This window comes from Anabrus simplex, chromosome 1, assembly GCF_040414725.1.
Source record: "Anabrus simplex isolate iqAnaSimp1 chromosome 1, ASM4041472v1, whole genome shotgun sequence".
NCBI classification, from domain to species: domain Eukaryota; kingdom Metazoa; phylum Arthropoda; class Insecta; order Orthoptera; family Tettigoniidae; genus Anabrus; species Anabrus simplex.
The window spans coordinates 137,474,438-137,497,815 of NC_090265.1; the positions used below are offsets into that span (position 1 = coordinate 137,474,438).

Genomic DNA, 23,378 nt, shown 5'->3' on the forward strand with positions numbered 1-23,378 from the left:
AAAGATGGCATAATAATGAGATGGGCCGGTAACTCATTGGATCAGAAGGTTCTTTCCCAGGTTTCAATATAGCAATTATCTTAGTTTTCCTCCATATTTTTCGAATCTTGTTCTGCCTTAAGCAGTTAGTAAAGAGTTCCACAAGCCATTTCTGTGTTGTTCGTCCAAATTTCTTTATTTGCTCTATTATATCATTTACTCCAGCTGCCTTGTTGTATGGCCTTTTGCAACTCACTTTGCAAAAATGGCTTTGAGAGGTCATTAGTTTCCAGATGTTCCTGTCTTTGAATCTTCGGTCCTTTACCTCGTTTGTCTGTTTTACCATTTTTCAAAATCTGTTGAGCTATTTGATTTGGAGAAATGTTTGCATGGGTTTTCTTTTACATTGGATCATTACTTAGTTGACGTAGTAATCTCCATGCCATATGGCTGATTTTGCTCATGTATAGCCTTTCTATCGTTTCTATCCACAGAGTTTTCTTACCTTCTGCCACAGACTGTTTTATAGCAGCATCTGATGTTTATTCGCTGAAAGGGTTTTCTTAGAAGAGTTTAATGTACTCTTCTAACAAATAAATGGTGTCTTTACTGAATCCTGGAATGTAGTTGGTACGACATCCACGTGAGATGGATTTACGAGATGACTCCTGAACGGCTGCTATAAAATCATCATATGCCTCAGGACATGGATGTATTTTCAACACAAGGCTGTCTAATGCCTCAGAAAACATATCCCAATTTGCTTTCTTGAAATTGTATCGTCTTCTGAATGGAACTATTTATGGTCTTACGGCTGCAGTAATCTGACATACAATAGGTCTGTGTTGGGTATTTGGAATTGGGGAACCAATACTCTTGTGGCATTGTGAAGCTGTTTCTTCACTGGTGAAAATCAAATCAGGATTGTATCCTTGTTTCCAGCGTCCACTGTTGAAAGTTGGTTGTAATTTACTGTCGTGAATTAAGCATAACTTGTTGGATTCAGCCCACTGCAATACAGCTTCACCATTTTCATCATCCTGGTCATATCCCCAAACATTACTATGACTATTGAAATCTCCTAAGATGAACTTAGTTTTCTGATTGTGAATATTAGTTGGTTAATTAAAGATGAATTTTGCATAAGGTGGTTTGTATACTGAGGCGACTACACAGTTGTTCAGTTGAACACACAGGATTTCAATATTATCCTCCTCAGTACATGCTGTAGAAAGCACTGATAAGCCATGTTTAACAAATACTGCACTACCATATTGCCGATGGGGTCTTTCAGTTACAAGGTTCATGCCTTGTACCTTAGGTCTTCTATGATATGTATCTCTATGGGTCTCCAACTTTGAACATTATATCAGTAAATATAGAAGGAATATCTGGACCAAAAGAGGAACTTCTCCATAATCTGTGTCAGGAATTCCAGTGTGGTATATCATGTATCCAGGAGAAAAAGACCTCTTTTACGAGAATGTATAATCTCTACAATTGCTTCTGGATTTGAAAGGATCTGCCGTCAGCACATTTCGTGATATAGTCTGACGACGCCCGATTGCTACTCATCGTATTGTAATTGTATAATAGCAGTCTTCGTGGAGGCTCCTCTCGCGCACCTCAATCAGTAAATGAAATATGGAATAAATTAAACTGACCAATCAAGCGGCTGCGGGGTTTGGGTTACGTAGCTGTCACCTTGCATTTGGGAGATAGTGGGTTCAAACACCATTGTCGGCAGCTCTGAAGATGGTTTTCCGTGGTTTCCCATTTTCACACCTCTTCCTTTCCACTCCTAGGCCTTTCCTATCCTATCGTTGCCATAAGACCTATCTGTGACAGTGCGATATAAAGCAACTTTTAAAAAAATTGGTACCTCTGTTTTAATACCCCTTTTCCATAGCAGCATGTTTTGCAGTGGCTTCTGCTCTTTTAGCTTGCTTGTTAATTTCTTTGTATCTGCCATTCTTTAGAACCCTTCTATTTCCACTGTTTGAAGGCTCTTTCTTTCTCTCCATAGTTTTGCAAATTTCTTTAGTATAGTACCATGTCTTTTTATCCTTGTCTTACACCCAGCCACTTTAACTGTCTTTGACTAGAAATGACTTGAAGAAGGAATGGACATAACACTCTGGAAGGGGCATATCATGTAACTGTCAACATAGTATGATCATAAAAAGATAGTAATTTTATTACAGGTTGCAATGCTTTCTGATGTTTCAGTTCAAAGTCACATGCTACGGAAGGCCCACGATTCGGTAGACAGCCAGCTCCTATTGGCTGTTTATCTCTGTTTTGCTGCTTATTCTGAGATTGTCTTGGTGAAACCAGTGCATCAGCCTAGTGGATCGTTTAAACTGGACCACTTAGTTACCATCCAGACTCCAGCGGTATGATCATTACTGAAGACACAATTTTTTAAATACATTTATGCTAGACTTTTGCATGTGATCAGATACAACATAGAATTTATTTCAGATGAGCATTGTTTATTCCATCCAAAGAGTAGACGAATGCCTATTTCTTCCTTCCTAGAGATTTTACTCCATGGAAGAATATTCAATACACAACATTTGATAGTTTATGGGTTATGGGTTTTGTCAGAGGTGGAACTAGCAGTTCGAAAATGAAAATGGGGAAGACACTACTAATGGATGATATTAGTGTGGAAATGATAAATTCTTTTGGACCTTTTGGATTACGAGGGGTGTACAGATTGTTAAAGTGTATATGGAGACAAACGTGTGTCAAAAGATGGCAAGGGGAATAATAATACCAGTCTTTAAGTAAGGGGACAAAACCTATGTGATAACTATAGAGGAATCACACTCTTTATCACAAGTGGAAAAAGTACTGGAAATAATTTTAAAGATGAGAACGGGAAGAAAGGTAGAAGGAAAGTTGCAAGAGGAACAGTATGTCTTCAGAAGTGGAACATCTACAGTGGACCCTATTTTCAGCATAAGGCAATTAATGGAGAAGAGTTGGGAATGTGGAAAGGATCTGGTCATGACATTCATAGATCTAACAAAGGTATATGATAGTGTTCTCAGGGAGAAGGTGTGGGAAACCATGGTCAAAAAGAGACTGGGTACACAAACTGTAGAAGTGGTGCAAGCAATGTACGAAATGTATGCCAGCAACATACAGACTCCATTTGGAAATACAGAATGGTTTAGAAATGAAACTGGACTGAGACGAGTGTGCGTAGCCTCTTTTTCTAATGGTTATGGATGAAATTGTAAAGGAGACAAAGGAAGTTTATGGGAATAGAGAGATAAAGTTATTACTATTTGCAGATGATATTGTGGTCTGTGAAACAAAGAAAAAAGAAGTACAGTGAAACCTGGATTTTCCGTTTTTGGAGGGACCTGGGGAAAAAAAACGTACGATACGGGAAATCGGAAAATCCGGGAACGAATTGAAACCGTTAACAGTTTGACTGTACTTCACAGTAATGAAATATATATATCATTTTATTTGTACAAAAATGCCTGCATTAAATACATTAGTTTAAAAACTTTATATTTTAAATTCAGTTTTACCGAGAAACTTTGTCACTTTCCCGTGAAAACGTCTTTCAGGCCAACTACTTTCATCAGTCAAGCTCATCGAAAAATATTCTACTAAATAAGTTATCAGAATTATATTGATATCTAAGAAATTTAAAGCCACATCTGAGACTCCAGTTTCACTATTGCTGCAAGGAGAGTGTATCGGAGTTATTATGCCGACCGGGAAAACATTATAATACTGTCACTTAAAACGTCTACGGTAGCTACCTCTGTTTTTTTCACCTTGAATAAATCTAACTGGAACAGGTACAGTTATTTACAGTAATCGTTATCTGACGACAGTCTGATGTAAATTAGAAGACTTTGTTTTAATAACCTAAAAAAGAACAATGTAACTTATTTATCAGTAAAGGTTTTCGTGCTGTATTACGAACTTACGGCGCGAAATTTAACTTCGAGTTCACCCATGTTTTACGCCTCGGTACTTTCCATTAATGATTTTTTTTTACCGATAAACAGGTGAGAAATGTGGCTTGCATGATAGGCATAATTACTGGTGCAGTTCACATGAACCTACCTGTGGTATTATAGTTAGGAAAGATAGCTGAAAACACGTAAATAAGCATAGGTTGTAACACATCCAGTCACATAATCAAGTAAGCTAATCACAACGCACAAATACAAAAATGATACCAAAATACATTAAATCGTAGAAGATGTAATGAAACACTCTCGCACTCACAAAAATAAAGTGTCACATCGCACACATATAGGTTACGCACTGCACACACAACACTTAAATTGTCATTTCTTCAGTGACAGAATACAGTAGTCACTTTGTAGTGAAAAAGTCTTTAATCATCAGTTGTTTTTTGTTTTGTCGTGCCTTAACACGGTACAGTGCTCCCTCAATATTTAAAAAGTTCTGTAGTTCGCTGCTGTCTGTGTCATATGCAGTAATATAGTCGCGAATTTTGTCAAAGGCGGCTAATGCTTCTGCAAACGTTGGCAGGGGTTCAATTTCATCTTCGTCTTCCCCCTCGCTCGCGATCTCATGCACGGCACTTGCACTGGCTGTGGCAGTAGCATCATCATACAGCTGTTCTATGCTATTTACACCACAAGTGGCGAGCTCACTATCGACTGTAGCGTACGTCTCGAAGTTAACATCTCTCGACGCGAGCTTCTCCCAGTCCTCTCTGAAAAGTTGTTCTTCTCTGCCGGTGTTGGTGTCGTTCGTGTCTCTGCTTTCGCCAAAGCCACATTTATGAAAACAATTTTGAATGGTGGAGGGCGAAACGTGGAACCATGCTGACGCTACAAAGTGGATTGCCTGTAGAATACTGAACTTCGTCTTCACTTCTTTCCCGGCGTCCAACATACACACAGCCCTCTCCACCAGCTGCTTGCGGTAGTACCCTTTAAAGCACTTTATCACCCCCGCATCCAGAGGCTGAAGGACACTGGTACAGTTCGGGGGATAGAAAGTAACTTTCACATTTCGTAAGAAAGAAAGTTCCTGCGGGTGGGTGGCACAGTTATCTACAAACAAAACTATTTTTCTCGCTTGAGCACCCATAGAAGCATCCAGCCCGTGAAGAAAATCCAAAAAAATGTCTGTGGTCATCCAAGCTTTAGTGTTCGCGTAGTATCGCACTGGTAACTCCTTCACGTTCTTAAAGCATCTCGGTTTCGCTGCTTTGCCTATAACGATAGGGATACGTTTGTCTGACCCGTCACTGTTACAGCACAACAAATCAGTTATGCGGTCCTTCGCATTTTTGCCTCCATGACAATATTTTCCTTTAAGAGCCAGCGTGCGATCCGGTAAACAGTTGAAAAATAGGCCGGTTTCATCCGCATTATAGATGTTCTTCGGTTCGAATCCTTCAAGCAGCTCTGGGAGATTTTCCCCCCAATCTTCCAAAGCCGAACCGTCAACTGCAGCACTCTCGCCGGCGAGCTTTTTATACACCAGCCCGTGACGCTCCTTAAACCGGGAAATCCATCCATTCGAAGCAGCAAAATTTTTGATACCCATTCTTGCAGCGATGCTTCGAGCTTTTACGCGCAAAATGTTACCATCCACAGGAATTCTCGACGCCCGAGCTTGCTGATACCAAGAAAAGAGAACTGCTTCCATTTTAGAATATCTCGATTCCTTCCCCGTTTTTCTATTCTTTGCGGAGGATCCACATTTTTTTACTTGTTCACGTATCTCTTGTTTTTTTCCTATTATTGTATTCAGTGTCGAAGCAGGTAAGCCTAAACATTTCGTGATGTCAACTTTTTTTTCTGTTGGATTTCTTTCAACTTCCTCTATAATCTGAAGTTTTTCTTGCAGGGTTTTCACATGATTTGCAGGTCGCGCCATTTCAATACTGTACTGTGTAAGCAAACCGAAACTCGACTGCGTAAATTGTTGGTTTTCAACAGCTAGTAACACAGCCAACTGAACGAAACATTCAACAGAAAGCTCTTAACTAAGCGCAAGTTGGCAGAGGCCTTCATTGTTAGCCTGGTACAGAATGTTCCGTAAGTATCATCGCGCAAGATATCCGACGAAATTAAAATACGCTAGACTCGCAAATTCGATTCCTGCTGTCCATTCTCAAAATCTTGAAAAACGCTTGATCGAGGATTTAGCGTTGATGGGACTGAAATTTCTGGACGGTTGATGCGGGAAATCGTTTCTTTGAGGAACGGATAACGCGGGATTTTTAATACAGGTTTTAAATGGGATGCTCGCGGGACCACGTAATTTGAACGAATATTACGGGAAAACGTAGTTTCGGGGAACGGATAATCGAGGTTTCACTGTACAAGAACAACTTGATGCACTGAACAAGAAAATTAAAAAGTGCGGTATGTAAAATCAGCACAAAGAAATGATGATATCCAAAGTAGAATGACAAGGGAAAGGCATTGTGAAAATTGGACAAGGCCTTGGAATTGTTGACGGTTTCAAATACCTAGTGGTGCCAGGCTGAGTGGCTCCGACAGTTAAGGCGCTGGCCTTCTAACCCCAACTTGGCAGGTTCGATCCTGGCTCAGTCCGGTGGTATTTGAAGGCGCTCAAATACGACAGCCTTGTGTCGGTAGATTTACTGGCACGTAAAAGAACTCCTGCGGGACTAAATTCCGGCACCTCAGCGTCTCCGAAGACCGTAAAAGTAGTTAGTGGGACGTTAAACAAATAACATTTAAAAAAAAAATTATTATTATTATTATTATTAATACCTAGTGAGTGAATTAATGCAGAATACAAGGCTGAACATGGAGATTAGCAAGAGGGTGCAACAGGGCAATGCATTCTACCAGAGTGTAAGAAACCTTTTCTGAAATAAGGAAGTACCGAGGAAGTGTAAAGAGATAATGTACAAAATGTATTATGCACCCATATTGACGTTTGTTGCTGAGACCTGGATAATGACAAATCAGGGAGGAGAGTAGAATTCAAGACAGTGACATGAAATACCTGAAAAGTATGATAAGAAAGACAAGGAAAGAAAGATTGAGAAACGAAGATGTGAGATAGTAGGTCAGAACGAAAATCCTAAATGAGAGAATTGGTAGGAGTAAACTAAGATAGTTTTGACATATAAAGAGGATGGAGGAGCTGATGGAGATGATGTTCGAGGGAAGGAGAACAAGGTGGATCAATTAAAAAAGGCAAGAAGAAGAAATCTGGACTGGGGCAAAATGATGGAAGAGGAATAGTGGAAGAGAGAGAAAGTGCCATAAATGCCCCAACTGAGCAGGAGTTGCGTAAGGAGGAGGAGGGTGGTGGTGGTGGTGGTGATGATGAATTATGTGCAAGTCACTTTGCATTGGTCTGTGGTTTGTAGTTCAGAGTGCAGATATGCCAACTACTACAGATTTCTCACATGTACTATGACAGTACAGAAGTACTGATTATTATAGATTGTATGAATTCGATGGGTTAAAACTTCACTTCATGACCAAAGGTGAAGTTATGTGCCATAACTTGTAAGAGGCAAATTCAATCCTAACGTTTATAAGAATTGCGCAAAACTTTCCATCTTCATCAGCTGCCTCAAAGAAAGTGTGCTCTCTTGTCTAATAGAAAATATACTCTTTAAAAAAGAAATTCTGTCACATCAACATGCTGCTGTATATAACTGTACCATGGATGAGGCGTCTCATTTGAAGTGCTGTTTTTAAATGTTCCATTTTCCCCACCAATATGCAAAACTTAAGTTTTGTACAGTACGTTGTGTAGGAGACTCACTATTAAAAGATAGTTTTTGAAGAGAATTGTGTGATGGTGACCTTTGTTTACACCTTTGACCGTGAGTGTGGTATCTTTGCTGAATGCATGCCCAGCATATGAGTTCAATTCTCGTTCTATTACCTGTGGTTTAGTAATGAGTTGCCTGCTTTTGTTACAGTACAAAAAGTGTTAAAAAGTGATGCTGATGTGTAGTGTGAGCCTATTTCAGTGTTAAATAAAACAAGATGTTTAAACGTAATGGAGAGCTGAGTGACTATGGACAAAAATGATCTGCGGAAAATCAGCATTGCCTAAAGCAGTTCAGTATACGGGCCAGTTTCCATGTCTAAGGCCATCCAAAGTTTCACTGAACTACATGTTTTGTGAAACGTGTGATTTTTCAGTTAAACATGGATGATGCAATGACTGCCAACGCCAATTGAAATCTAAAAAAAACATGAGGCATACGGGAGCATCAAAGGGCAATGCAAGATGCTTTCCTCTTTATTACTACAAAAAGTGCTGATAATAATGTTATACGGGCTGAATGTATTTCACACATTTTTTGTTGAACATAATCTTCCCTTATTTGCACCAAACCATACTAGACCATTATTCAGGGCCATGTTTCCTGACTTGGAAATTGCTAAATAGTATGGAAATGGCAGAACCAAGAGAGCTGCAATAGTGAGAAGCATGTCTGAGTCAAGTGTGTGAATTAGTAAACAATCTTCAAAATGCGCCTTACTAATTGTCTTCTGATGGTAGTAATGATAACGACTGCATATTGTATCCATTGGTGTTTACTTAACCTGGATCCGCCCAGCGTGCCATATATGGCACGTCAAACTACACCATATTCTTGGACTCTTATTATTGAAACCGCGCACACGGTATTGTTTACTACGGTATTGTGTTCAGAGAAGTGCTGCCTAACATCTTACGTGTTTTGTTTTAGTATATCGTGCTCATTGTTACATAAAAAGAAACCTTGTTTTCAGAAGTGTCATTAATGGCTGCACGTTTGAAGTAATTCCTGTTTTACTTCTTGACACGCCCCATCACACAAGTGATATCAAAATGGTGTCCGGCTAGTGACACCATTGGGTAAGCGTATCACAACAAGGAAACAACAAAATCAAAATGCTACCCAAAAAAAAAAAAAATTAAATAAATGTGGAAGAGTGAATATTTAACACAAGGGACCCATATCCCAAGGAACAAAAGGGTGGGATCAACAAGGGAACCAGAACAAGCATCTACAAGAAAAATAAATACATAATAATTCTGTTTCTTAAAAAAAAGAGAGAAATTTGGATAAATATGGTGCTTTTTTAATTAGCATAAATAATTTATAATCCTAAAGTGAGGTTTTTAACACATTGCGGACCGGGTGCACTTCACCCCATGCACAGCCCTGTTCCCGGCCACTTTCTAACTACCTCTAAGCTGGAGTGCATGCATTCAAATAAACTGTCAGAACTTCACTAGCTTTTGAAGGACTACTGCGTATTTTTCTAGTGGCCTTCCTGAATAGATGTTGAAATGCAGGGTATTTCTTGAAATCTATTTCGGCTCATAGTTTTCAGAAATATGGGTTTTTTTTAATTAGGGGATCGGTTGGCCAGTAATCTTCCAGACATGATTTCTTCACCTGCCCTATCAATATACACAGAGCAATATTTTTTTAACACTTTAGTGTCGATGTGTACATTTGCTTTTTTTGTGGTAAACTGCTGAAATGCAATATACATTTTTCAGGTTGTTGTCGGCTACGGATGTTCGTAATTTCATTCGTAGATGATAATCAAAGACATAATTCATATTCAAAGTTACTATTTTTGTGTCCCCCCATTGGGGTGACATATGGTTATCGGGTTGACTATGCAACAGAGAAAGCGCACGTCACCCCTACAGGGGTGACAGCCGTTTTACCTTTGTTGTTGTGGAACACTGTGCTCTGTGTTGTGAGCTGTTGATTTACGCGACTTCCAACGAGTTGCTTGTAATTTACAGTTTTGTGACAAGAATTTAATTCATGTTATGTGTTTCTGTGTTGAGTAAGTCATGATTACCGATAGAGATAGAAGAACAACTTGAAAAGGGTTCGAATGTTGTATCAAGAGATGTTGACATTTAGGATTTGCAATGTGATGCCACCTTTTCCGAGTCGGAATTTGACAGTAGTTTGTGTAGTGAGGACAGTAGCAAAGATTCCGGTGCTGCATTGGGCAATGATTCAACCAAATCACCAGCCAGTGACAATTACTGGGGAACATTCTCAGGTTTGCAGAAACATTGTATTTATTTACACGTAGCCCCGTTTTACATTTTCATCTGAGTGCTAAATCTCAACCAGTATGTAAGAATAAAGCATTAATAAATTCCAATCCACGTTATTTTCCTTGCCATTAATAATTGAATTCTGATGGTTGCGTATGTCACCCCACATGGGGTGACAAATGTCAGAGAAATTCCACTGTCTGTTGCGCTATGCACAGCATGCTGAGAAAGGAATGGGCACTGCACTGCACTCTATGAACACCTTACATGAACAAGCAATGCAATACAACAGCGAATGGTAGCGCTAGTTTCGTGCGACAGCCTGAAGTTGAGAGGCCTGGACACACTACCGTGTCACCCCATGAGGGGTGACATACTGTATTTTGTATGAGGGTCCGTCACCCCACATGGGGTGACATCATCTTCAAAGTGTTAATTTCCCTGCTAGTGACATTAGTCCACTTTAGTGTTTTAGGGGATACGTTATAAGAATGTGAATTCTGCTCATAGTATAAGTTTGTCTTTTCAGCTACATACTGAAAATATTCCTCAGCATTCATAAGTCCTGCTACTTGTCCTATGTTTCCAGATTCATTAGACCATACCTTTATACCAGCAGCACCTTCAAAATCCTATAGCCTAGGTTCACTGTTGCCCATAACCCAGTTGTCAGAAAACACTACATTCTTTACAATATTTAGAATATTTACACCCGGAACACAATTATCAGACTCGTTCTGCGCTACGAGTGTTTCACACATTGAAGATAAGACTATATCATCGTCATCGTTTGAAACATTTCCGTTAGAAGATATTTCATCATCGAACTCTAAATATTCAGCATCACTTAGATATTCGGAGCCTGTATCAGCACATAATTCGCGAATAATTTCATCTTTCATCCCTGGGCGCTGCCATCTTGCATGGTTCTTCGAACGTTGTAAACATGTTGTCAGGAAATGCAAAGACAATCTATGATATGAAGAATACTCGAAAAGAAATGCGACTATCGATTGTGTAGAACCATACATAACAGAGTTCTATCACCCCTGACCTCCAAATAGTTCCCGTATATCTCAAAAGATAGCACTAAAGTTCAGTCTGCTGCTAACACGAGATAACTCGGGACCGGTCCGCAACGCTCGGCTAGGCAAACACGAGTTTTCTCGGGACCGGTCCGCAATGTGTTAATAAATAAATATACCATCTATTAATTTGAATAAATAAATAAATAAATAATTTATGTAAATAGTAGAAAATTTAAAAAGAATATACATTTAAAAAATGAAATACTAACCCTAGCGACCTAATTAAGAAAGGAGCTCCTTGAATAAACCTAAAATATATAATTTTACATGCTATCTACACTTAAAATAAATAAATTGTCTAAGGACCATTCTTAATGGAGGGTTCACTACACCAAACGCGTAGCAGAAAATGATAAATGCAAAACGTGCCGCACGAATCAATCACAAAGACATCTCTGACTAAAAATATCAGTCACATAGCATATCCCAGAAATAGAACTGAATAGCATAGTAAGATAAAGCATCACCAATATAAAACCACAAACAGAAAGAAACGAGAAGTCATCGTTCATATGCCGCACACTTCAAGGGAGAACCGGTCAGGTAATACAAAATGTTAGTAATCACATACTCAAATACACACTCGTAAGATAGCAACAACAATTGAGATCCATACACAACGGCATCCAGAGGCAAACTCTACACGTGATAAGGTAATAATAATAATAATAATAATAATAATAATAATAATAATAATAATAATAATAATAATAATAATAATAATAATAATAATAATAATAATAATAATAATAATAATAATAACAACAACAACAACAACAACAACAACAACAACAACAACAACAACAACAACAACAACAACAACAACAACAACAACAACAACAACAACAACAACAACAACAACAACAACAACAACAACAACAACAACAACAACAACAACAACAACAACAACAACAACAACAACAACAACAACAACAACAACAACAACAACAACAACAACAACAACAACAACAACAACAACAACAACAACAACAACAACAACAACAACAACAACAACAACAACAACAACAACAACAACAACAACAACAACAACAACAACAACAACAACAACAACAACAACAACAATACAACAGTTACATAACAACAAGCAAAGATAAGAACATAACCAACAATGGAAACCCAGACACGGTTCGAGGTGATAGGCCAACTCAACAAAGCAAGAATGATGACATGAACATATAAAAGCCGCCCATTAACAATGTCCTTACATTCTACAGAAACACTACTCGTAAAATGAATAATACAGAAATTTGTTGTCACCAAATAGCCCAAAATATACTTATCTACCTTAAATTACTTTTTAATAATAATAATAATAATAATAATAATAATAATAATAATAATTTGGGAAAATTAGTGTCAACACAGATTGCTTGGTGCACAATTCAAAATGTTCCCTTACAGCGGAAAAACGAACCCATAATAAAATAATAATAATAAAAAAAGCAAGATGTCACAATAAAATATAACGTAAAACACCGGCAGAATTTATGAGTACAGGCAGCAATAAATCAAATGTAAAACACCAGCATGAAGGGAACGTCATGAGAAACATGCACAAAGTTAGCAGAAATAAAATATTAAAAAAATCTTCCGGGCTATTATGCCGTGGTCCACTTCTCTCGTTTCTACCAAACGTTTCGACTACTGCTGCGATAGTCATCTTCTGTGGCATCATGTCGATACGCTCTCCTGTATCCCGCTGGCGACTGCGAAAGTTGTTCGGGAAGCAGCTGTATTTATATGTAAGTGTGCGGCCTCCAATTGGCTCGCGCCGTGCAATCCATCTGATTGGATATCTGAAAGCACGACCTCCGATTGGGTCGCGCCGAGCAGTCTGCCGTCTGATTGGTTCTCGGAGTGCACGACCTCCGATTGGGTCGTGCCAGGCAATGGATCCTCTGGTTGGTTGACTGTGATGTCCCTGATCTTAGTTAGCTTCGGTCGTACGTTATATAAAGGGGTGTACCAGGACTTGCTGAGTTTCAGTCCTTCCTCCTTTCTATTAAAGTTATCCGGATGTTTGTGTATTTTGATTGCTTCCCTGTAGAGACGTGCGTGAAAATGGGATGTTGTGGCCAGTATGTCAGTATCCTCGTAACGGATCTCATGCTTTCCGTCAAGCAGTGCATGCTCCGCTACTGCTGATTTGTCGTATTGCCCCAAGTGACAGTTCCTTTTATGCTCCGTCAGGCGAGTATTGACACTTCTGCCAGTCGTGCCACTATAAACAGCTCCACAGCTGCACAGTATCCTATAGACCCCAGTAGATGTTAGAGGGTCACGTGGATCTTTGGCAGAACGTAACATGTTTCGTAGCTGCCGGGTCGGCTGAAAAATGGTCTTAACATCATGACGTTCAAGGAGCCTTCCAATACGATCCGTGATGTCACGAATATACGGCAAATAAGCGATACCTTTCTTCATGGGTTGTTCTCGTTTACTGTTAGCTGGCTGTCTTCTGGGGTGGAGTGCTCTCCTGACCTCTTGTACTGTGTAGCCATTGGTTTGTAAGGCTAGATCAAGATGCCGTAGTTCCTTCTCGATGTAATCTGGTTCACAGACACGAAGGGCGCGATCCACCAAGGTCTTCATCATAGGGCGCTTCTGGCCAGGATGGTGATTGGAATTTTTGTTTAAGTATCGGTCTGTGTGTGTTGGTTTTCGGTATACTTGATGCCCTAGGGATCCATCATTCTTCCTCTTCACTAGCACGTCCAGGAAAGCTAATTCCCCATCCTTTTCCTTCTTACACATCTGAACAGTATTCATCCTCGTATACAATTCATTATTATTATTATTATTATTATTATTATTATTATTATTATTATTATTATTATTATTATCAAAATGTTCCCTTATAGAGGAGAAACGTACCCGTAATAAAATAATTAAAAAAATAGAGCAAGTTGTCACAATAAAATATAACGTAAAACACCGGCAGAATTTACGAGTACGGGTAGCAATAAATCAAATGTAAAACACCAGCATGAAGGGAACATCACGAGAAACATGCACAAAGTTAGCAGAAATAAAATAAATAATATTTAAAAAAATAAAATGGGAAACGATCCAAACACATCAAGAGTTCAGCGGACGTCACAATGCACATAGCACGGCTCAAAATACAAGTCCACATGACGAAAATGAAATGAACATAAATTACGCCTCACAAAATAAGTACGTCAAACTATGAGGCGCCTACAAAACATATCCACAAATAAAGAGAGGGGGTACTTACAGAAATGAAGAACACAAACTACCAAATAATCCATAAATGAACAGTGCACTAAGCAACCACCCGTCACACGACAAAATACTACATTAAACTCTACATCCTTTTCATCAAATTAAAATATAACTAAATATTTATATTGACAACTCATCCCTGAAAAGGGATGCACCACACCACTTTATCCGATTCCCGTAGCAACGAAATCCATCTTGCAATATATCGTAGACATTACAAAGCGTCTAACTCCAGTAAGTTCAAATAGCAGACAAGTAGACAGTCGTTTGCAGAATGCAGAGCGCTCGGTGCACAGCCGACAGTTCAGAGAGTCAGGCGCTATCTTTCTAATGGCGTTCAAACTTGCCACAAGTTCCACAGCGCGCGCATAGATGGCATGAACGTGCACATTTCAGGCAATTGAATACACTATATTACCAACATAGGAGTGTAAAATGTGCCGTGCATCTGGTCCAACAACACATACGAAAAGTCCAAATATATTAATCAGATATACGAAGACGTACACCATCAGATTTCAAGTTTATTTATTAATTGTGACGCCACATTCTATAGTCATTTATACGGACCCTGTTGTGCTATATTTTTCTCTAAGGTGCTCATGTGTATGGGGATTAGCTAAGATATGTCTTGGTGATGAATGGTGTCCTCATTTGAAGTAGAAGTTTGGTGTTACTTATCTGGCACGCTGGGTGGAAGTGCTGTCTTTCTGCCCGGCACAACTCTGCCTATAATTTTTATAGTTCTTATGTTCCTTTCCATTCATTTCATTCTTCTTTATCAACCTAGCAATGCATAATAGTGTAGGCTATAAGTTAGATGTTTTGATTTAACCATTTTTAATCACACAGAGTAAAATTTACACATAAAATTGACACCGCATTGTGGTTTTCTTGTTGAAATGTATCTTTTATGCAGTTCATCTTGTCTTTTCTCATGCTTCACATTTATGGGTTCATACATCATGAAGTTTCAGACATAAAAGGTATTCATCGAGCCTCCAGACGCTGCAGATTTATTGGACGAAGACAGCGGCGATGCAGATGGAGGTGGCTTCGCTGACAATTTACCTGGTAACCAGCTTCAAATGAACACAGAATTAGTGACCCGTGAAACTCCAACTGGCTATGAAGACATTAAAGATGTGCCTGTTGAAGTTGGATCAAGCTGAGTTGGTACAAGTAAGACCCAGAATGGTACCTCGAATTCCTGCAAAATGGGAAAAGCAAAACCCTAGCACACATTCAGGAATATTTCCCAACAGTGACTAAACCGAATTTCAAGAAAATTTATGCGTTGAACTGTTTGAGTCAATGTTTACAGATGACATTTATGATCACTTCTGAATTTAACAAATATCCCAGCTATTTGAACTGTCCTTCACCAAATATTACTCGGCAAGAAATTAAAGTTTTCATGCAATTTTGATTTTATCCGGAAACAATACCGTTCCTTCAAAGAGATCGTATTGAGAGGACACATGTGATGTGCACCATTCTGTGGTGGCAAGTGCTATGCGGCGAAACAGGTTTCTTGAAATTTGCCCTTTCATTCACTGTGCTGATAACATGGACCCAAATTTCAATGACAAAATGTGGAAGTTGATACCTTCTACATGTACAATATAACTATTTATAATAGTTTATTTAAATCCGCCTTGATCAATACACTCATATAATCATTTAAGGAACAAAAAGAAGAAGAAAAGAAGAAAAACTTGAAGATCATAAATTTGTATAGTGTTTCTCATTCAGTTCAACCAAAATTGTATGTATTGATCATTTTTATAATATTTCATAAGTTCTCTTTACTCTTTGACATGATGTATTGGGACACAATACTCCTTCAAATTGTAAAACAAAAGATTGTGTCATATTATGTTATTCTTTGATCTAACCACTGATGAAGGGAATGGTTGAGATTTCCCGAAACATGTATGGTTTAATAAATAATGTTTCTTTCATTTAATGAGTGTATTGATCAAGGTGGATTTAAATAAACTATTATAAATAGTTATATTGTACATTCAGACCAGTCAATACGGACCAAACACAATATTAACCTATCATGGTTAAGTTTATTAACCTTCTACATGCGCGTTTCATGGAAAACTTTCGAGCTGAGGAGCACTTGTCATATGAGTGTATGGTGCCATATTTTGGGAGGCATTCCTGCAAACAATTTATAAAGGAAAATCTATTTGTTTTGGTTTCAAGGTATGGTGTCTAAACACTCATCTTTGATATCTTGTGGATTTTGAAGTATACCAAGGAAAATTTCCTAATGTGAAGCAGAATTTGGGAAGTGTGCAGCCCCCCTTTTAACAATGCTGGATAATCTTCGACTGGGTCTGAAAAAATTTCCCTTCAAATTATACTTCGAGAATCTCTTTACTGGAATTGAATTGTCAACACATCTTGGTGTATGGCAATACGGTGCTACAGGCACACTTCGAGAAAATCTCATTCCTAAGGATTGTAATCTGAAATCTTCTGTTACCATGAAGAAAGAAAAACGGGGTACATATGGTTACCTAAAGAGCTTAGAGGAGGGTGTTCAGATTTGCCGTTGGGTGGAGAATTCAGTAGTGTTACTAGTAATCATTATCATTATGAGTCCGTATTGAAATTTAATATTCTTAAAAAAAATTTAAAAATTTTAAGCAGTAGTAACCGTAGCATCTACATATTATGAAGTGCACCCTGAAAAACTGGTATCTCTTTATGTGAAAGAAAAAGGACAGGCTAGAGGTGGAAAAGTCAGAGTGTCTCAGCCATACATGATATCTCAGTACAATATGGGTATGAGAGGTACTGATCGTATGGGTTGTAACTTGACAGATGTGCGAGTCGGAATACGAAAAAAGTGGTGGTGTGCAGTATTTCCGTGGCTCTTCGATGTGGGAATGCATAATGATGGCAGCTGAAATACGTCTGGAGAAGGCATTTCTCACTGTGATTTTCGATGAGCTATTGTCCAGACTTATCTCACACGCTACAAAACTGCTCCCTTGTTCAGCAGATCTCATTGTTTTGGACATAATGCAGTGAAGGAACTTCGGTATGATGGAATGCATCACTGCCGTTCTACAATTCCAGGAGCGAAGAGAAGATGATGTTCGTTAGGAAATTGCCTTGGGGCGTAGAACCCAGTGTACCAAGTGCAATGTTGGTTTACATGTAGGTTGTTTTACTGATTATCATACGCGCAAAGGTAATAAGTAGTGTGTGTTTGCCTTTCAGGACATCACCGTTAGTGCGGTACTCATATGAACAGGTGACTTATTGTACATACCGCTGCTATAATTCCTCATACAGACTTTCTGATTGCCTTACGATGTAATAATAGTGATTTGGGTAACTTGTGAGATTTTAGCATTATTATTTTTAAATATAAATTAATTTCCTTATACAATTAACAACTCAGGTTGTTTACAACCCCTATAAAATCATCCCTACACCAAAAATGCAACATCTAGTTATTTTTAATAGTTCTGGAACATTATTTTTATAATACAGTGGAACCTTGATTCTCCGTTTTTGGAAGGACCATGAAAATAAAACGTACAACACGGGAAAATGGAAAATCCGGGAATGAGTAAAAACTGTCAACAATTTGGCTAAACATCACAAAAATAAATTATGTATAATTTAAACCAAACCAAGCTACAGCCCCAATGGGCCTTTGCCTGCCAAGCGGCCGCTGCTCAGCCCGAAGGCCTGCAGATTATGAGGTGACGCATGGTCAGTGTGACGAATCCTTTCGGCTGTTATTCCTGGCTCTCTAGACCGGGGTTGCCATCTCAGCATTAGATAGCTCCTCAATTAAAGTTAATCACGTAGGCTGAGTGGGCCTGGAACCAGCCCTTATGTCCAGGTAAAAAATGCCTGAATTGGCCAGGAATTGAACATGGGCCCTCCGGATGAGAGGCAGACAAATTAGATCGCGCAACTGGCATCAAACATTAATTACTGGTATGCGAGTTCGAAATATTGAGACTTAATATTCAGTTTTACAGAGGAAACTTCGTCAGTTTCCTGTGAAAACTTCTTTCAGTTCAGCAACTCTGATTAGCCAAACCATGGCCACAAATCTGATAATGCCAAGCCTAATGACAATCGACCTCAAGTAGTTTCTAATTCTCTCATCTAATAAAATAAAGCACATTAGATAAAAAAGTGACCAACATGATGGCAAAATCTATTTTTTTCTTAATCTTGCATTGTAATTTGGTTTACTCTATACTGTTCGTAGTCAGTTTCTGGAAATCTTGTACCGCGTTAATTAGGCCTACATCGACTTTTAAAGGTTATGTTGAACTCTAGAACATGGTTTTGAATGTAAGTATCGATTCTCAGAAGTTCTCAAATGCATTATATTCAATTCTGCCCGTCACTAATCCAATCAAATTGGAAAGAGGAAAAAAATCATCAAGACTTCAGAAATTACGGTTATTCGTGACCTTGAGCTCAGCTGGAAAGCGCTCTCTGCACATGTCAGTATGAGTTGGAAATGATACAAACCACTTAAATGTAACGTGCACAAATTAAAAAACTGCGGTTTTTTATATTTTAACAGGAAAACGTAAAATTCCCAGTCTTATATTAGGACCAAAATAGTAATAGGCAATCTCAAGACCTCCCATGACTTCGTGTATGTAAGGTGCAACATCTGTTCTGGTCTCGATAATATAACATAATCATACTGTATACTAGATTTGTGTCCCAAGATGGTCCCTTATGAAAGTTCACTGCCGATTGCTTTTTCAGTACAGTACTTGCTCTAATTATCGCAAAGAAACAACATACATTCTGTATTGCAAATTACTAGATTTGTGTTAAGAAGGAGCAGTTTCGATTCCTGCCTGAAAGCCCAGTTCCTATACAGTGCCCTGAGGAAAGTGCTGGAAATCTGTTTGGCAATACAATAGAAAAAAAGTAAAAATATAAACATATAACCCTGGACATAATGTGGATGTTTTATAAGTTTATTGATTTATTTATCGTATGATGAATCTATGTGATAGTTTCAGGATAAATGTGCTTAGTCACAAGTCCGTACAATACTACAACTCTAGGTCTAGCATTTTGACCCAATCGACTGCTTCTTCCGATGTGCGGTGAATGTCCATTAGCGTTCCTTTGAAAGCTTGAATTGGGCAGTCAGCAACAATGTGGTGGATTGGCTGAGAAGAGACACCACAATCACAATATGCAGAGCTAGTCTAACCCCATTTGCACAACAGATAACCACATCTGCATTGTCCATTTCTTATCCGATTGACGATTCTCCACTGTTGTCTTGGAACATTCCATCCTCAGGTAGTGCTGTCGAAATGCGCTGTGTCTCCTTACAGTTGTTGTGGCCACTCTCTGCTTTATGATTTCTGAGATTCTCTAAACAATACCACCTGAATGCGATGCCAAGATGGTCCCTTATGAAAGTTCACCGCTGATCGCTTTTTCAGTACAGTACTTGCTCTAATTATCGCAATGACGGGGCGTTAGTGCCATGATCCATAAGTATGCCATAGCCGTCCTTTCGTGAGATAGTTTATTGAAAAATGCTTGATCGAGGATTTAGCATTGATGGGACTGAAATTTTCGGACGGTTAATCTGGGTAATCGTTTCTTCAAAGAACGGACAATGCGGGATTTTTACAACATGATTTAATTACGATGGTCGCAGGACCACGTAATTTGAATGCAGTATCCGGGAAAACGTATTTGCCTTGAATGGATAATAGAGGTTCCACTGTATATGAAATTTGTATACTGATGATTGGATGAAAACATATCAATAAGCCAAATGCTTATATGAATCAAAAGACAGCATTACCGTCCAGCATGCCATATATGGCACGTGCTTTTTCTTGGAAGTTACAAGTCGAATAAATATAATTAAAGCTTTTCCGGGATCTTCATATGCACATTATCTAACGCTAAAAGTTAGAAGTTGTTTCTCAAAAAATAAAATCTTTGGTGGATCCATGTTAATTATGTGAGAAAAAGGAACAGATTGGTTCTTTATTGCTTACTTTGGTAGAATGTGATAACGATGGGGAAGGAATATTTCAGGTGTTAGATAGAGAAATTAAGGTCAAGATGCTGAAACGGAAAAACTGTTCCAATATTTGGTTCTGACAGTGCAAATAAGGTCACCGGACAAAAAAATTAGTCACCCTAGTGCGCACACACAGATGGTTCGTTAAGCCTATACAGATGGTGCCGCAAACGAGTCCTGTGCTCAACCGGATACGCACTGCCTGTACATGAGCATAAGGCAGTAGCGATCAGTGAGACATTGATGTTTCAAGCAGACACTGTACGGCAACATGGGTAGATGTAATGATATGACAGAGTGGCAAAAAGGAACACGGTGTATGATCGTGCCCATGGCCATACAATGTGTGAAGTTGCTGGATTCATTGGTATTTCGCAGCGGACTGTTAAACGTATCTACAAGCAGTGATGTACTACACGTGGCCATGAAACACGTCAGAATTGTGGTCGGAAAAAGACTCTAACTGAGAGGAACCGAAGACGTTTTTCATGGCTTGTGAATGAAAATCGCTTCCAAACCCGACGAATTACTGCAGTCAGAGAATTAAGGTCCATTCCAACCTGTTAGCAAGAGAACATTACAACGGGTACTGCATGCAATGAACATTTGGAGTCGGTCACCTTGTAAGAGGCCATTCCTCACACAGGCACGTAAAGCTGTGAGTCTTCAGTGGGCTATAGATCATAGAACATGGACAGTAGCTGACTGCCGAAATGTAATGTGGTCAGATGAATCACGTTTTCACCTGTATTCCAATGACACACATCGTGAGTGCACCGAAGGCCAGATGAAGCACATCCTGGATGTGTGCAAGGTCAGGTTCAAGCTGGAGGTGGGTCTGTTATGTTTTCGGGGTGTTTTTCATATCATGGATAGGGCCCGCTCACTGAGGTGACCACTAACATGAACCAGCATGTTTATTTAAACATTCTAGATGTTCAGGTCAACATCTGAATGAGAGTATGCTGTTGATAACCCGATTTTTCAAGATGAAAACAGCAAAGTTCTTTGGGCTGGACACTTATGTGACTGGTTTTATGGACACACCGCCACCCTATTACATCTTGATTGGCCTGTTTTGTTCTGAACACTCCATTCAATATATATATTCAATACTTAACATTATTTTATTTGGATATACTTTTGCTGCATATTGCTGCACAGATCTGCACAACCTGATCTCTTAGTCTGGAAGGGATAACAACTCTATCTTGTCTAAACAGCACACCCTCATTCATTGTATATTCAGAAATCATCCATTCATTCTGTAAATCAAAAACAATTTGACTCAGTTCATGATCTTTACGTGTTTCATCCTGGATGGTGTGAAATGTGATTCGTTCACTTGAAATTTAAAAAATTAGGTGTGTAAATAACTGGTTAACTTCATCCCCAATGGAGATGTCTGTTGAAGAAAGGACTTGCTGTAGGGAAGCCTGCGATAAACAGTCAGCGTTTTTGTTCTCTACATCCTTCTTAAACTGAACTATGTAATCAAATCCTGACAAGAACGAAGCATATTGTAGTAGACAAGCAGCTGTCATCTGTGGTAGAGCTTTGTTTCGCTCAAAAATATGTGTTAGCAGCTCATTGTCAGTCACTAATGTGAAGTGCCTGCCTAAAACATGTGTAAAAGTGGGTGACAGCAAACATAATTGCCAAAGCCTCTCTGTCTAGTTGACTATAGTTCTGTTCTGATACAGTCAGTGATCGTGATGCATAAGCATTTGGCCTTTCTTCTCCATCAATTAGATGGCTAAGGACAGCGGCAACACTGTTGGACTTGCATCTAACGTCAGAACTATTGGTAATTTTGGATCATAGGGTGTTAAGACCCTATCGCTACACAACTCTGTCTTTAACTTGAGGAATACGGCTTCACATTCCAAAGTCCATATGTAACGTTGACCTTTGCGCAGTAGGTGCCGTATTGGATATGACATGGTGGAGAAATCTGGTATAAACCTAGAGTAGTATGTGATTAGTCCCAGAAATTTTTGTAGTTCATCAACATTTGTAGGATGAGGCATGTCATTAACAGCTCTAACTTTTTCTGGGGACTTACTGATGGTATTATGCTGGATAACATGGCCCAAATACTCAATTCTCTCTTCAAAGAAAGAACACTTAGCTCCGTTGACATGCAGATCAAAATCAGATAATCTCTTCAGACAAAACTGTAAATTGTGTGTGCATTCCTCCAGAGTAGATCAGTGTATGATTAAGTCATCAAAATAGGCTTCTGTTTTTGGAAGTCCCCCGAGGATTTGTGAAATGATTCGGTTGAATTCGGATGGCGCTGTTTTAATTCTGAAACTTAGACGATTCATTCTATATGTTCCACGATGTGTAGATATGGTCTGGATTGTAGCACTGTCATTATCAACTTTCAAGTGTAGATATGCTTTGAACAAGTCCAATTTACAAAAATATTTGGAATCACGTAGGCTGTTCAACATATTATCAATTCACCTTATGGGGAAATTTGCTGCTACAAGTTTCTCATTTACTCCACATTTGTAATCAACACATAATGTAACTCCCCTATGTGGCTTGGGAATGACAACCAATGGTGACCCCCAGTCCCTTGATGATACAGAAGATTTGACCCCAGCTGCTTCTAGTGAGTCTAGCTCCCTTTCAACTCGTTCACGAAGTGCATAGGGAGCATCCCGTTCTTGTGTAAATACTGGTTTAGCTCCTTCACGTAACTGTATCTTTACTTCAAATTTTGGAACACGTCCAATTCTCGTTTCAAAAACAGGAAATTCATTAATCATGTCATCAACTGAAGAGATAGCGTTAACTGGATACGACATGAGTGAAGATTCCTTGCTAGCTTCTATTTCCTTTAATTCAATACAAAGTCTCCTAATCCACAATCTTCCAAGTAATGCCGAATAACCCTTAGGGACAATATATATATATATATATATATATAT

General features: G+C 38.8%; 1 protein-coding gene across 1 annotated transcript in view; it reads left to right on the forward strand.

The window, feature by feature from the left end:
* Nup160 (nuclear pore complex protein Nup160) overlaps positions 1-23,378 on the forward strand; it is a 358,544-nt gene that overhangs the window by 67,634 nt on the left and 267,532 nt on the right. Inside the window, exon 7 of the mRNA XM_068225252.1 lies at positions 2,209-2,375. Within this exon, the coding sequence (XP_068081353.1) occupies positions 2,209-2,375 (167 nt within the window). The remainder of the gene's footprint in view (positions 1-2,208; positions 2,376-23,378) is intronic.